The sequence below is a fragment of the Polyodon spathula genome, chromosome 18 (assembly GCF_017654505.1).
Source record: "Polyodon spathula isolate WHYD16114869_AA chromosome 18, ASM1765450v1, whole genome shotgun sequence".
NCBI classification, from domain to species: Eukaryota; Metazoa; Chordata; class Actinopteri; order Acipenseriformes; family Polyodontidae; genus Polyodon; species Polyodon spathula.
In genome coordinates, this window is record NC_054551.1 from 17,522,964 (window position 1) to 17,539,518 (window position 16,555).

A 16,555-nucleotide genomic window follows, 5' to 3' on the forward strand; every position below is an offset into this window, starting at 1 on the left:
CAAGGAGATACTAACCGATCAAGGCACCAATTTTATGTCCCGGCTAATCCGCGGAACATGTAAGCTTTTGGGAATTAAGACCATTAGGACCTCAGTGTTTCATCCTCAGACCGACGGTTTGGTGGAACGCTTTAATAAGACCCTTAAGAACATGTTGCGCAGATTTATTCGTAGTGATGTGCGTTACTGGGACCAGCTGATTCCTCCCCTTCTCTTTGCGATCAGAGAGGTTCCCCAGGCTTCTACGGGGTTTTCACCATTCGAGCTGTTGTATGGGCGGAGACCCCGGGGCGTGCTCGATCTGGTCAGAGAGATGTGGGAGGAGCAGCAGGACAATTCGACCAATACCGTCCGGTATGTGTTGGACCTGCGCAAACGTCTTGAGTCTGTGGGGAAATGGGCGCATGACAATTTGCAGCAGGCGCAGCACAGACAGGAGACACAATATAACCGAGGAGCCCGGTTGCGCACATTTCAGCCGGGGGATAAGGTACTTCTCTTATTACCCAGTTCTGAGTCGAAACTCTTGGCTAAGTGGCAAGGACCCTTTGAGGTTACACGCCAGGTTGGGAAGGTGGACTATGAGATCTGCCAGCCGGAGCGACGGACAGAGAAACACATTTACCATATCAATCTCTTAAAGCCTTGGTTACAACCAGAGGCGTTGTTAGTGGCGCCTGCAGATGACGTCACGGACCTGGGACCTGATCTTTCTGTGTTGGCAAGAAAAGGATCGGTACAGATTGCTGAGAATCTGACACCAACGCAGAAATGTCAGGCTCACGGTCTGGTGGCGGAGTTTCCTGACGTGTTCTCTTCAGTCCCGGGGCAGACTCGAGTAGCCCATCAACACATTGATATTGAGCCGGGGGCGCTAGTTCGCCAGAGGCTGTACCGTATACCTGAGCGTAAAAGACAGGTAATAAAAGCGGAAATTGACGAAATGCTGAGACTGGGGGTAATAGAAGAGTCCCAAAGTGACTGGAACAGTCCGGTCGTGTTAGTCGATAAGCCAGACGGGTCAACTCGATTTTGCATTGATTTCAGACGAATCAATGAGAAATCGAAATTTGACGCTTATCCAATGCCCCGAGTAGATGAGTTGCTGGAGCGTCTAGGCACGGCTCATTTTATGACGACACTGGATTTAACGAAGGGGTACTGGCAGATACCCCTGACCCCGGAATCTAGAGAGAGGACGGCGTTTTCGACTCCCTTCGGGTTGTACCAATTCAGGACCATGCCCTTTGGGTTGCACGGAGCACCCGCCACTTTCCAGCGGATGATGGATCTCATCTTGCGGCCCCATCAGCAGTACGCCGCTGCTTACATAGATGACGTGGTTATCCACAGTGAGGATTGGCCGAGTCATCTGTGTAAGGTAGCGGCGGTGCTGCAATCCTTGAGGGAGGCGGGGCTCACTACTAACCCAAAGTGTGCCATTGGGAAGAGTGAGTTGGAGTAGGGGGCGGCCAGGGGCGGCCAGATCAGACCGCTAGTTGCTAAGGTGAAAGCCTTGGCTGACTGGCCGGTTCCTACAACCAAAACCCACGTGCGCTCTTTCTTGGGACTAGCGGGCTACTATAGAAAGTTCATCCCGAGTTTCGCTACGCTTGCTGCTCCCTTGACAGACCTCACCCGCAAGGCTGCCCCAAATACGGTTCAGTGGACGGAGTCGTGCCAGAGGGCCTTTCTCGCCTTGAAGCGGAGGCTGTGTAGTAAGCCAGTACTATGCAGCCTGGATTTTGGTAAGAGGTTCACCCTGCAGACGGATGCGTCGGAGACAGGTCTCGGGGCAGTGTTGTCGCAGGAGGTTCGGGGAAGCGAGCACCCAGTCCTGTATATCAGCAGGAAGCTCCTTCCCCTTGAGAAAAATTATAGCACCATTGAGAAGTGTCTTGCAGTAAAATGGGCAGTCGAGTCACTCCGGTACTACCTCCTGGGGCGACACTTCACCCTGGTTACAGATCATGCCCCCTTAGCATGGCTTCACCGGATGAAAGATAGCAACGCCAGAATCACACGGTGGTACTTGGCCTTGCAGCCCTATGCCTTCAGGGTAGTCCACCAAGCAGGAAAGCTGCATCAAAACGCAGACTTTTTCTCTCGGGAAGGCATGGGGGTGTAAGATTTTCGAATGAACCGGTGGTGTCATTCTGAGGGGAAGGATATGTAACAGGGAGAGATCTGTGCTGACTCTGCTGGCGTGTTCACGGGCTGCAGGAAGAGGGCGGCAGTCGTCCAACAACCGCCTGCGAGTCATGGCAGTGACATGGGAAAGTGGGGAAGTGGGTGTGTAGACTTTCCCCCTCTCTGAATGGCTGAGAGGCGCGTCCTGGGAGGGATTGTTAGCCCTATAAATTAACGCTCCGTTGTTTCCTCAGGTCTGCCCACTTAGATGCACCGAGAGTGCGGAAGCTCTGATCCAGGACCGGGAATCAGGCGAAACAAAGAGAGTTTCACAGAGAGACAGAGAGAGCGGGGAACCCTTGGGCAGACCCCGGCGTATTGTAAAAGAGCAGGCTAGTTAGCCTACAGAGTAGGACGGTGATCCAGGTCGTGCGGGTAGCGGCGACCGGGATAACGCTGCCGAGTGCAGCACCTTTTATTTGTAGTTTTATTACTGTTTTATTTTCCATTGTTCTTTTCGCCTTCTGTTTTCATTATTATTTCTTTGAGCACCTGCGAGTGCACTTGCTGTTCACGTACCAGCTGTGGTATTTCCGTGGTGCTGTCTATCATCGTTGAATCGCCGGAAAAAGCAAGAACTGTTTGAAAATAAAACTGGGCACCTGTGTGGTGTTTTCAAGTACACCTGTCTGTCTCCTAGTCAGTGAATTATCCGCACCCCTTCCACACACCTACATACAGTAGAGGTTCACTAACCAAAAACGATCTGAACCTGCTAATCAGAATTGATCCGAAGCACTAACCCAAACCCTGCTAAAATCAAAAGCACTAACCCAAACCCCGATAATCTAAATTGGTTTGAAGCATTAACCCAAACCATACTAATCTGAATTGATTTGAAGCGCTAACCCAAACCCTGCTAATTTGAATTGATCTGAAGCACTATCCCAAACCCTGCTAATCCGAACTGCTAACCCAAACCCTGCTAATCTGAATTGATCTGAAGCACTAACCCAAACCCTGCTAATGTGAAGTGCTATCCCAAACCCTGCTAATCTGAACTGATCTGAAGTGCTAACCCAAACCCTGCTAATCTGAATTGATTTGAAGCACTAATCCAAACCCTGCTAATCTGAAACACTAACCCAAACCCTGCTAATCAGAATTGAAGCACATCATTACAATGCCGGTAGCAACTGTAGAAACCAAAACTTCCTATCAGAATTGTGGAAACATGTATAGTTTGTCTTTGAATTTCCTATTCAGATAATTAATGGTTCTTTTTTGATGAAGTATATGTATAAAAAACATCACTGCATTTTTAGTACAGATTATGATGAAATCAGCAAACTGATAAGAGTCTACTGCGACTGATATAATCTTAACGGACGCACAGGATTGTCAGTATTAGTGCTGGGTTTGTATCTTCAGTTTCAGAAACAGGGCTATCAAATTCTGATCACTTAAATCCAAGTACATAACCAATGATATAGGAAGAAAGATTATTACTCATGTGCTTTATGCACGTATCAAGGTTATACTGTACTGCAATCTGAATTGATCTGAAGCGCTAACCCAAACCCTGCTAATCTGAAGCGCTAACCCAAACCCTGCTAATCTGAAGTGCTAACCCAACCCCTGCTAATCAGAATTGATTTGAAGCACATCATTACAATGCTGGTAGCAACTGTAGAAACCAAAACTTCATATCAGAATTGTGGAAACATTTATAATTTGTCTTTCGATTTCCTATTCAGATAATTAATGGTGCTTTTTTGTTTTACTGCAGTGTTATACATTAAATAAAGAGTACTGGACAAATTACCTGATCATCTCTTCTTGATAGAGAGAGCTGACTACTGGTCCTCCGAACCCAACTTTCTGTTCTTTCCCCTTTTTACCAGACAGCTACAATAAAGGCAATGCAAAAATAAGACTGTCAGTAGGATGCATTTCCCCCTGGCAACTGTAAATACAATCATAGAGACATCAGTGTAATTAAAAAGCAGATCAACTACATCCATAGTATGAACATTTAGAAATGTAATTGTGAGTGGATGTACAGACTCTCTCAAAAACCATGAAGAATGTCTATCAAAATCAACCACAATTTGATAAGCAGTCCTGTAGATACATGTTAAAATGTCATTGGGACAAAACGCATGGTTCTCCCTGACCTTTTCAGCTGGGTGGGCCGCCCGGCAAAGTGGCTGTCGCCGCTCGGCTGAAAAAACCCAATCCACCAGTCTTGTACATGCTACTGTGCTTTTAACAACAAGGATTGATTGTGCTTCTAGTAGACTAGATCACTTGTGCGTTGCTGGGTGAAAAAAAAAAATTTGGAACCACATGACAGCTTTGTTACATCTTGACACAACATTTAACCAATCAGAGTTGAAGGGGCGGGTTTTCTGTGTTAAGCACTTTGAGAGGCTAAAACGTTAAAAATGACTTAAAAATAACCAATTATTTTCAAAGCAAAAATAGCGACAATGAATGCAGGGTTTTCAAAATAAGCCAGTGATCAGTGCAATCCACTGCCTAATACTACATCTGCGCCAGCTACTTTATTAAAAAATATTATTTTCATTATCATTCAGTCCATTTTTGGTCAAATTGTACTGAAGGTGATATATAGTACATATTAGCCATACACAAGCACCAAAAAAAAAAAGGCATATTCCTTTTGTTGTGATATCGTAATGTACCCAGGTGCTTGTGAGAGATATTGGGGGTTCATATATAGAGGCTGTATGCCTTTAAGAAGACGGGCGTGATGCGGTATCAGCTGAACACTTGTCAGCTGACATACAAATGCCTAAGTGCAGTGGTGCCGGATTAACACACTCTCCAGTTTCATGATGGTGACGAAACATGTGCGAAAAAAAAGGTTAAAATTAAGTTTGCATTTAAAAAATGTAGACAAGCAAAAAACTAAAATAGACTGAAAACTTAAAATAAAGAAAACAATTTAAATGAAACAATAAGCTCAATAATTAAGCTAAAAAGGAAGTGAAAAGGTTACCTTTTTTTTTTGTGTGTGCTCCAATAACCCTACGTTATCTTATCCCCAGTCAAATCGCAGAGAGCCTAAATAAGCACGGTAATTTACCATAATAAACAGTAATGAAAAAGAGCAATCAGATATAGTCAACGAAAGACAACACATTATTTTAATTATTTTGTCTTATGTATTTAAGGTAAGGCAAGTTTATTTTTCCGTTAAAAGTGCTCCTGGCTATAATGTTCTGCCGCCCGGCTGTACTGAACTCTTGGGGAGAACCACGATACGTATCTACCAACAGAAGCCTCAATACATGCCCAGATTCTGATACTCTCAGTAAGTAGCTGAAAAATGTCCTCACTAAGTTTCTTAACTACTGTAAATGATACATGTATTTACCTTTTTTAAATGATCAGACACGGGGCTACAAGCTTTCCAATGTTACTTGACAAAACAGCTCCCTTCAACAGTATAATTGAATTGTGCAGCATGGCTAGTCAATGACGCTGGTGCACCTCCTTTGTTTAGGCTCTGCCTGTCTGTCTATCAAGGAAATAGAGTTTGAGCCCCAGTTCTATCTTAACAATACATTCGAAATAGTAGCAAAAAGATGCAATTGTAATGGAAATGCGGGGCTTTGTTTTCACAAACACAATCGCTTCTGTTTTTGTCCCCTTCTGTGTGTATTTTGTGCTGTTTCAGCCATGTCAGTGTGCATTTTTTTAAATTGCTGTGAGCAATAAAGGCTGTGTCATGTGCCCTGGCTATTGGGAAATGTGCAGTGACAGACACATTGTCAGGTGGTTTTCACTGGCAGCAGCAGTAGGAGACAGGATTTCATTACACGAAACAGAGCTGCACTTTCAGACATTAAAAAAACAGCTTTAAACTTCAATTTGAACCAATTACAGTGTACTCTTCTTGTACTGCCACCTTCCCTTTTGAATATCATCGAGATTGGCGCGATATCAAATCACCCAGAACGCAAGAAGAATAAGGGGCTGTATTTTCATCTTGTGTACAATTTATATAAAAAATGAAATAAATAAAACAATTCATCCAATCAAGGACATTTCAATTCGGAAAGGAAAAACATTCTAATGTCCGCGGTGTAGGAGTTGATTTCACTTGGCCCGAGAGGCTAATGAATTGGCCCTCTACACTGCCTAACCCCCTTTAAGCAGACGGTGCTTTGGGGGTGGGGTATGTGATGTACACCGTGTGGCTTGCTTTGAACGTGGTACCAGTATTGGAAGTAACTATGCAGAAAACAATTTTGTAGCTTACAATGCCATTTTATCTACAATTTTTTATCGTTTGCCATCTTTATGGGTTCTGTTGCTCCAACACTTATCATTTTTCTCTAAATGTAAATATTGAGAATATATTGTTCAGAAATATATTGGTTGCCCGGTTTACGTGGGATTCAAAATGTAAAAAGAGTCGCCAATATGTTCAAACATATAATACTGTGATACAGAAAATACCGGACACAACAAAGGTAAGTGTGGCAGGGTGGAAGCCCTGCCAGTGTAAATAGGTTTGTGTGAATGTCAGTTTGTAATGCTCACAGCTGGAATGTGGCACTTCCCTAATTAGGAAATTCAATGCTAACTTGGGACTGGCCACATGTATATAAAAAGGAAGGAAAAACCCTTTGTTGGGTGGTGGTTTAAGGAGAAAAGCCAGTAAAGGTGTTGCCCAGCCTTGCCTTTGTAAGTTTTGCACCTATAGTCCTTACTGTTGAGTTTTATGTTTAAATTCTATTTTGGCCCTTGTGCCCAGTTTGTTTGTTCCTGTTTTATTTGCGTTTCATTAATAAACGTGCACTCTAGTGCTTAAAAATGCAGCTTTCCAACCGCCCAGTCTCCTTCCAGCTGGTAACAGCTTGGGCCACAGTGCTGTCCTGCCACACTAATGTAATGCGTTTCTTGTAAACTTTGCAGGGTGTTCTGTAATACTTTAACACTTGTGACAAAGTGACCTTTCAACTCTTCCAGCCCCACCTATTTTCTTTCAGTCTGTAGACATGTACCTGTTGAGTAAGGGGCTCACAAGAGCTGAAGGGTCACATAGTCACATGATTTGAATGGAATGCAAAGGCTGTTCACTCCTGGTACATACGCTGCTGTGCAAAAGCCTTCGACATGTTGCATTTTTCTACTCTGATGCATTATGAACATCAACAATTTACTCAAAGCCTCCACTACTGTCTTTCTACTATTATAACAACTTTGTTATTAATACAGCTTAGTTTGGGTGAAAATAGCTTGCTTCACTTGATTTTCAAAGTGTGGTATCTGAAGCACAATCAACAAAAACAGAGAAACATAATTTGTAACTGACAAACTGATGACCGGAAGACCCAAAAAGCTGTATAACAAGGATGAGCAATATTTGAAAAAATGTCTTAAAAGAATAGAAAGACGACAAGAATCGAAATGACAACAGAACTGGCAGAAGGCTCAGGTGATGTTGTCCATCCATCAACAGTACGAGGGTCACTCTTGAAATCAGGACTTAAAGGATGTGTTGCAGTAAGAATACCTCTGTTAAGAAAGGGAAACAAGACTAAAAGGCTAGAATATGACCAAGAACACAGAAATTGGACTGTGGAACAATGATCAAAAGTGCTTTGGACAGACGTGTAAAAGTTGGACAATGACACCTGAGCCTTCTGCCAGTTCTGTTGTCAATTCAACGCTTGTCTTCTTTCTATTCCTTAAGGATATTATCTTAAAGTATTGCTCATCCTTGTTAGACAGCTTTTTGGGTCTTCCAGTCCTGTGTTTGTAAATTACAGATGATGTTTCTCTGTTTTTGTTGATTATGTTTTGGATACCACACTTTGAAAATCGAGTGAAGCGAGCTATTCTCACCCAAACTAAGCTGTTAAGTTGTTTTAGTAGAAAACCACTAGCAGGGGCTTTGACTAAATTGTCGACGGTCATAATTCAGAGTAGAAAACTGCAACATGTCTAAGACTTTTGCAAAGCAGTGTAGGATTCTCCAGACGAGCCAAATAAAGGCAGGTTGAGAGAAATGGTACAAACACAATATTGGAGGAGCAGCAGAAACCTGAACTACTCAGAATAGTTGCAATCAAAAAGCAGAAGGGGAACAAGCTATAAAAGGACATTTAAAGCTACTTACTATTTTAAGTGCTACTGTACTTGTGGGGCATCTTGGGTAAAACAAGAAATGTAAAAAGCATTTTGAATCGCTTTACATGAATAAATAAACAATCTGTTTATATTTCCATATTATTTTGTGGCCAGCTGATCGCAAATGTTTCAATTGCACCAGCTCTTTCCACTCTGCTACTCCCAAGGCTGCTGCAACTGTATAAATGTCATCTGTTAGCGTCTCGGAGGTCTCAGGTGAGAGCAGCCGTTATTATAATGATGTATCATTTACTGGATGAGCGACTCCAAAGCGCTGCTCCAAATCAAAGCAAGCCCAAGCATGCATGACAACAAGGCTTCTGACTTTACTAAACAAGTGCAAACACAGGGACGCCGGCGAAGGAAACTCTCTGTAAGGAAGACATGTTCTCCTCTGCCTAATCCTTAAGGACAGAAAGCTGTTTCAATCAGACACTGGAAAAATATATTTCAAATCTTTCTACACTGCAGACCTAATAAAAGGGGTCTAAAAAAGATCAATCCCCTTCTTCTACAGCATCATGTCCTCTTTAAAGTGATTTTAATGATCAAGCTCTCTCTCAGGTGCAATTCTATCCAATGTTTCCATTTTCCAGTAAAACCAGAGCCACTAGCGATGGGGCTTTGTCATTTAATCCCACTCTCCAATTATCCAGGTATACCTGCATACCTAATCGTCTCCTCTTTAAAAATAGGTAAAGGATTTTTACAAACTGGGGCAATGCTATCCCAAACATTATTACTTAGGGCTTATAGCTTTATATTTCACAAAATCCAGTGCATTTGTTTAAGTGCTAAATCAATTAGCAACAAGTGTTTACAACATATCATCAAAAAGTCTTAAAGCCAGACCTAATAAATAATAAATTCAGTTGATCATTATTAAACAATGTTAAACACCTGAGATGTACTTTTGCTTCTAGATGTCATGTTATCATACTCCTATAGAAACTCTTTGACCTTTGTAATATATATATATCTATATATATATATATATATATATATATATATCATATAATAAATATATATATTATATATTGTATATATATATATATATCTATATATATATATAATATATATATTTATATATATATTATTTATAATATATATATATATATATATAGGTATTATATATATACTATATATATATATATAATATTATATTATATATACATACACACACACACACACACACACACAGTGCCTTGCAAAAGTATTCAGACCCCTGACCAATTCACTCATATTACTGAATTACAAGTGGTACATTGAAATTTCATTCTATTCGATTTTTTTTTTTTTTTTAAAACACTTAAACTCAAAATCAATTATTGTAAGGTGACATTGGTTTTATGTTGGGAAATATTTTTAAGAGAAATAAAAAACTGAAATACCTTGCTTGCATAAGTATTCAACCCCCACACATTAATATTTGGTAGAGCCACCTTTCGCTACAATAACAGCTTGAAGTCTTTTGGGGTAAGTATGTACCAGCTTTGCACACTGTCAGAGTGATTTTGCTCCAGGTTGTTCAGGTTGGTTTGACGACGCTTGTGGACCGCAATTTTCAAATAGTGTCACAGATTCTCAGTGGGATTGAGATCAGGACTTTGACTGGGCCACTGTAGGACATTAACCTTTTTGTTCTTGAGCCACTCCAATGTTGCTTTGGCCTTGTGCTTGGGATCATTGTCCTGCTGAAAGGTGAATTTCCTCCCAAGCTTCAGTTTTTTAGCAGACTGAAGCAGATTCGCTTGCAGTATTTCCTGTATTTTGCTCCATCCATTCTTCCTTCAATTGTAACAAGATGCCCAATCCCTGCTGATGAGAAGCATCCCCTCAGCATGATGCTGCCACCACCATACTTCACTCACTGTAGGAATGGTGTGTCTTGAGGCATGGGCAGTGTTAGGTTTGTGCCACACATAGCGCTTTGAGTTTTGGCCAAAAAGCTCCATCTTGGTCTCATCTGACCATAAAACCTTTTCCCACATCGCAGCTGGGTCACTCTCATGCTTTTTGGCAAACTCCAGATGTGCTTTCAGATGGTACTTTTTGAGTAACGGCTTCGTTCTTGCCACCCTCCCATACAGGCCAGTGTTATGCAGAGCTCTTGATATGGTTGACTGCTACACCATTACTCCACTCCCAGCCACTGAACTCTGTAGCTTCTTCAAAGTGATTGTGGGTCCTCTCTGTGGCTTCTCTCACAAGTATCCTTCTTGTTTGAGCGCTGAGTTTTGAGGGACGGCCTTTTCTTGGCAGTGCCTGGGTGGTGTGATGCAGCTTCCACTTCCTGATTATTGATCCAACTGTGCTCACTGGGATATCGAAACACTTGGATATTATTTTGTACCCTTTCCCTAATCTATGCACGAACGAAATTTCAATGTACCATTTGTAATTCGGTAATATGAGAGAATTGGTCAGGGGTCTGAATACTTTTGCAAGGCACTGTGTGTGTGTGTGTGCGCATCTATCTATCTATCTATCTATCTATCTATCTATCTATCTGTCTTCAACCACAACAGCAACAGAAGCCATCTATAGGCAAAACTGTTCCACAATTCTGTACAGTACAATATCCGTACAAAGACACATTTAGCTTTGTAATCTGTTTCGTCTCAAAAGATGTGGAAATTAATTACAGAAACGTTGCTTTTTACTGGTTTTTTGTTTCCATACAAACCAATGCAATGAAGCGAATTTATAGCATGTGCTAATACTTGTACTTGTCCCATGTAGGCAGCTTTTTATGCTCATGTGTCTTCTCAACTCAGACACCAGTGCCTCCCCTGTGTGGACCTTGTAAGCAGAGAGGCAAACACCAAAACACGGGTTCTTAAACTGTCAACCTCTGCACTAAGAAGGCCACACTCTCCACATGTCCAAGTAAAAAAAGCTGTACCACGAGTGTTCTGCCATGATTCTGTGGTACAGGTGCTTTGGGGAGTATCTTCAGGTTTGAAAAATGTGTTTCTTTTTTCCACAATTTCAAGACTTGTGGACCATGTACAAAAATATCTTACTACTGTATTTTATTACAGTCAGCACTCACACATCCGACCCTATAACATTTTTAAACTTCAGTGACGGTTAAACGTGTGTGATGCATATCTGATTATTTCATTTTGGCCCGTTCCAATCCTTGTCTGTTTTTTCAGGGAAAAGATACAATATCAAAATGACAACAAGTATTTTAATTCAGAACAATATTATTCTGAAAATATCACTTGCAAAAGAGACAACACGGGGACTGTAATACAGTACATACTTTTAAATCTGGTATGTATTGTAGCAGTATGTAAAATTCCCCATTAATGATCCAACAGCAAAATGAAATCAAAATGTTGCCCATGCACAGAACTGTATACAACATAAAAGGTATTGCAATTTTGCAAAAGATTAAAACAAAAACAAACAAAGAGAAAAAAAACACACACACACACCAGTTTCCAGAATTAACAGTATCCAAAGTCAGTATTCAAAATTGTAGAATATATTGTTCAATAAGGTCCTAATGTCACATATTTAAAAAAAAAAAAAAAAAAAACAACATCACAGTATCTAAAACTCTTTAATGATTAACTGTTACATTACCCTAGCTTGTCTCGTTCGCTTTGTTTTGGCTAATTTCCTTCAGATGAAACTGGAGGAAGTGCTGTTTAACTGCACATAAAAACAAACTGATTTGGCACACGACTGGTACGTGCGTTCATCTGTTACATGTATATAATAATAATAATCTTTATTTTATATAGCGCCTTTCATAGTGGACCACCATCACAAAGTGCTTTACAAGATATGAGACTAGGGCAAGTGAACTATGCATCAGTTGCAGAATCACTTACAACATTATCTCACCCGAAAGACGGAGCACAAGGAGGTTAAGTGCTCAGGGTCACACAACGACTGTGGCTGAGCTGGGATTTGAACCGGGGACCTCCTGATTACAAGTGTGTTTCTTTAACCACTGGACCACACAGTCTCCTAATATAGTGGGGATTTATGTATCCGGGTAACCGTTATCCAAGTGCTGACTGTACTCCAGTTTGGGTTTACAGTTTGTTGGTTTCTAATCAATCTTTATTTCTTATATAACACCTTTCATGATAAATCACCTCAAAGCGCTTTACAGATGAAGAATAATAAATTAATAATATACAAAACAATTTAGACAAATAGTAAAAAATGATAAAATACCCCTTTAAAATTACAAACATTAAAACAACAAAGTCTTGAATGTTGTATCCCTTACAAATCGTAGCAGATCATTCCACAATTCCATTCTAAAGCTATCCACAGTTTACTGTGTAAAACGTTGTCCTATGATCTAACAGAACGACTCGGGACATATGGGGTCAGCAAATCTTTTACATATAGGAGTGCAAGAACATTTAAAGCTTTAAAAGTTAAAAGCAGGACATTAAAATAAATCCTAAATCGTACAGTAAGCCTACGTAAGAATGCTTTGTTCTAATTAAAACTCTGGCAGTAGCAATTTGCACAAGCTGCAATCGAGATAAAACAACTTTAAATACCAGAGAAAAGAGCCTTGCAATAATCAATCCTCAATGTTATAAAAGCATCCATCAGTCTCTCAGCATCCTGCAGCGAAAGAGAAGCTTGAATGCAAGATCTGGATCAAAACTGAAACCCAAACGTCTCATTTCAGCCTTCAACTCAGAGGAAAAACTACCAAATATAAAAGTCAGATGTATTATCTAGTTGATTCTGTGTTCCCAAAAGCATCACCTCTGTTTCACCTGAGTTTAAGATTAAGATGTTTTTCAGCATGACAAGCAGTCAGAGTATTTTCAGCTGAGGTGTCACCTGGTTTCAGAGATACATACAACATCGCCCAAGGGTGGTACATATGATTCATCACATTTTTTAGGTTTGGTTTAACAGAATAATTTGAGCTTTAAGTAAAACACTATTGGTCACTGCTACCTTGCTTTAAAATCGGAGCTGGGGTGCAATAAAAACAGTGATGTCCACTCAATGGAATTAAACAGTCCGTAAAAATATGTAAAATGCTAGACATGGTCCTATTTAATGATTTAAAGGATGATGGTATTCAAATCCATCAGTTAGATCAATTGAATAGACTCCAGTGTCTTTCAATACAATTTGAATGTATTATACCGACAGAAAGAGTCTGCCTTTAACACAGCTCTATTGATTCTGTACCAAGTTGAATTATCATAGGTAGGGCTAAAGGTTTATATGATAAATGAACAAAATATCCCTAAATGTCATAGTATTTTACTGAAATCATACTACTTCATCAGGATCTTGTTTTGATTTTAGAATGTTTCATCATTTGTAGTATCTTGACTACTCCATGTGAAAATATAACATGACTATAAAAACTACATTTGTTCTTTAGATTTTTGTTCAAAAGAAGGTTTAAAATGTTTAATCTATTAGGCATAGATTTGCAGCCTTTATCGTAGGGTATGTATCTATCCAGCAAGCAGCTGGGCAACAAATGTCCTATCCTAAGCACCACAAACCAGCACATTTTAACAGACAGAGAACATGAAAGTAAATGTTTCTTAATTGAAAGCACTCCTGATCTTTGTGCATGGATTGATTTAAAAAATGTGACAGTGATCCAACCTGTGGCTTTAACCGCAAAGAGGGAGTCCCAGTGCCACTGCAGCACCAGCCCCCAGAGAGGGGGAGCGGGTAGCAGACGCTAATTGTATTTGACAGGCTCAATTACAAGCAAGGATGGAGAGCAGGAGGCTGGTGATTGTGTGCAGGGGAACCCGCCGCAGTCTGGTTCTTTGGGGGCCTCTGTTGTCAGGGGAAAGGGGACCTGCTGGTGGTCTGAGGCTCCCAGTCTCACAAGGAGTGGCACGTTCACCACAAAGGAGCTCCCTAACTAAACAGACTGCAAAGGAAACTAATAAATAGTATTCTAATGCCCCACAGATTTGCCACGTTTCCATTGCGTCATGAAACCAGTCATTAAAAAACTAATCACAAATGAGCACGCTACGATGAATAACGCTGGTTACTATTGTAACCTATGTTCTCCAAAGGGAACCGACAATCATCATGAATGGTACCACCCTTGTTACCACGCTTTCACTGACGACTTATACCAAAGCTCTTCTGAGCCTGCCCAGAACAAGTCCATCAAACAGTCAGCCCTTCCCCTCTGCAGTCACTTTGAGATCAGCCTTCAGGATCTTCGTTCAGGATAGTTCCTTCAGGATCTTTGATCCTCGTTGACTGGCCTGTCACTCTCTCGGGGGGTGGAACACCTGCAGACCCACATGCTGCTGTAACTGCACATCTGGAGACTATCTTCACTTTGGCTTTAGATCCGAAGCAGATGAAAAGCGGTTCCGTCAATCTCCAGTTCTTTATATGATCGCCATAGAACACCAGAGTCCTTCCTGTGCTCACTAAATCTGAGACACATTTCAGAACAAACGCTGGGTTCGACCTTAGCGCAACACGTGGCCTTTAGGTGGCAAAGAACAGGTGCCTCTTGGACACATTCGCTCACGCTTCGCTGATGTAACTGTCAGGAGGAACACTGTTTTCAAGGTTAGGAACCTCATATCCACTTCATGCAACAGTTCGATGGGGGGCTTATATTCTTCTGCTGGTCCAGTAAGAACCACCACCGATGGCATAAAGTGGAATCCTTTATGGCGCAAGTGTCCCCTGTCAGGGTGCTGAACCTCTCCCAGAAGGCCTGCACCACTTGGGAGTTGAGTCGCCACTCTGCATTCGACAGTCGTCCTCCAGAGATGGTCGGCGGAGATGAAGCATACTGTAAATGTATTTGAGTATGAATCTCATCTCTATAAATGCCATTTTCCAGAAGATATTGTAGTGCACAATCTGTTTTCCATGCCGGGGATAAAAACTGAAAGTAAGAGCCAGTGATTAAAAAAAAAAACAAAAAAAAAAAACAAAAACACAAAACAAAAAAAAACCTAGAGCCAGGGAATCCCCCACCCCTTCAAATCCCACCCTGCTTTTACTGCACTTCAGCTTCAAGGCCTCAGCTGCTGCCATTATGCTTTTGCTAAATTACAGAGAGAGCACTGGGTCAGGTACTCAATTTCTAAGCACTTGGATTTATTGGGTCTCTGTTTTCATTTTCGCAATCCACAAAGTCTTCCTTTGCACAATACGAGACGTAGCGCCGTATCAGCTCAGGATAGGGTGAAATGTGGGAGTAATATGGTTCATTTTTAATGAACATCTGCAATGTAATATTACTGGGAGGATCATAGAATACAGCTCTCAGCTGTGGTTGTATAAATTGTTGGTTGTAGGAGGCTGTGTGGTCCAGTGGTTAAAGAAAAGGACTTATAACAAGGAGGTCCCCAAATCCCGGCTCAACCACCGACTCATTGTGTGACCCTGAGCAAGTCACTTAACCTCCTTGTGCTCCGTCTTTAGGTGAGACGTTATTGCAAGTGTCTCTGCAGCCAATGCATAGTTCACACACCCTAGTCTCTGCAAGTCACCTTGGATAAAGGTGTCTGCAAAACAAAACTAATAATAATAACACTCAATCAGGCCTCTTATGGTGAAAATGTTTATCAGATCAAGGGGCACAGTTAATGCAACATTGTGTACAGGGTGCTAATAGTCTTACTGTCTTCTCAGTTTATATAAGCAACAACCCCCTTTGAAACCTATCCAATCTCATCAGTCAATAAACTTTTTGTTTAATGTGAAAGGAAAACGACTCTGCTTTGTGGCATTAACTGACAGGAATGGGTGAATTTGTCAGGGATTATAACCAAACCATGTCTATATTGGAAGAACAATAATTACTTTAACCATACCATTAACCACAGAAAATGTCTGCAGAACTCTGGCCCACAGTTTCCAGTAGCAATGGTAAAGTAAGAACAATGCTCCATGTAACAGGTAGTCTTCGACAAATATAAAACGTTTACAATTCACAATGCTTGACTGTGAAATGTATTTACTTTTCTTGTTTTAACTTTTGATAAAAGCTAGTTCATATAGCAATGATTCTGCTCTTTTCCAAAGACAGTCCAAACACAGGTGTGTTAAGCTCAATAAATATCAGTTTTTAAAAAGTCTAATGTTCGCACACTATGCATTACAAAATGACACAAAGATAAAAAAAAGTCCAAAGAAGAAAGTTAATCTTATTCACATGTGCAAAAAAAGTGACGACGTGCTCAAAAGTGCTAAATGCAAACGTTTCAGCAGCCCCCGCTACTATCACCAGTGCATAATACTGAACACA

General features: G+C 41.0%; 1 protein-coding gene across 1 annotated transcript in view; it reads right to left on the bottom strand.

Annotated features, from left to right (window-relative positions):
- acbd6 (acyl-CoA binding domain containing 6) overlaps positions 1 to 16,555 on the bottom strand; it is a 94,811-nt gene that overhangs the window by 64,257 nt on the left and 13,999 nt on the right. The window contains exon 4 of the mRNA XM_041278409.1: positions 3,956 to 4,038. Coding sequence (XP_041134343.1) covers positions 3,956 to 4,038 — 83 coding nt within the window. The remainder of the gene's footprint in view (positions 1 to 3,955; positions 4,039 to 16,555) is intronic.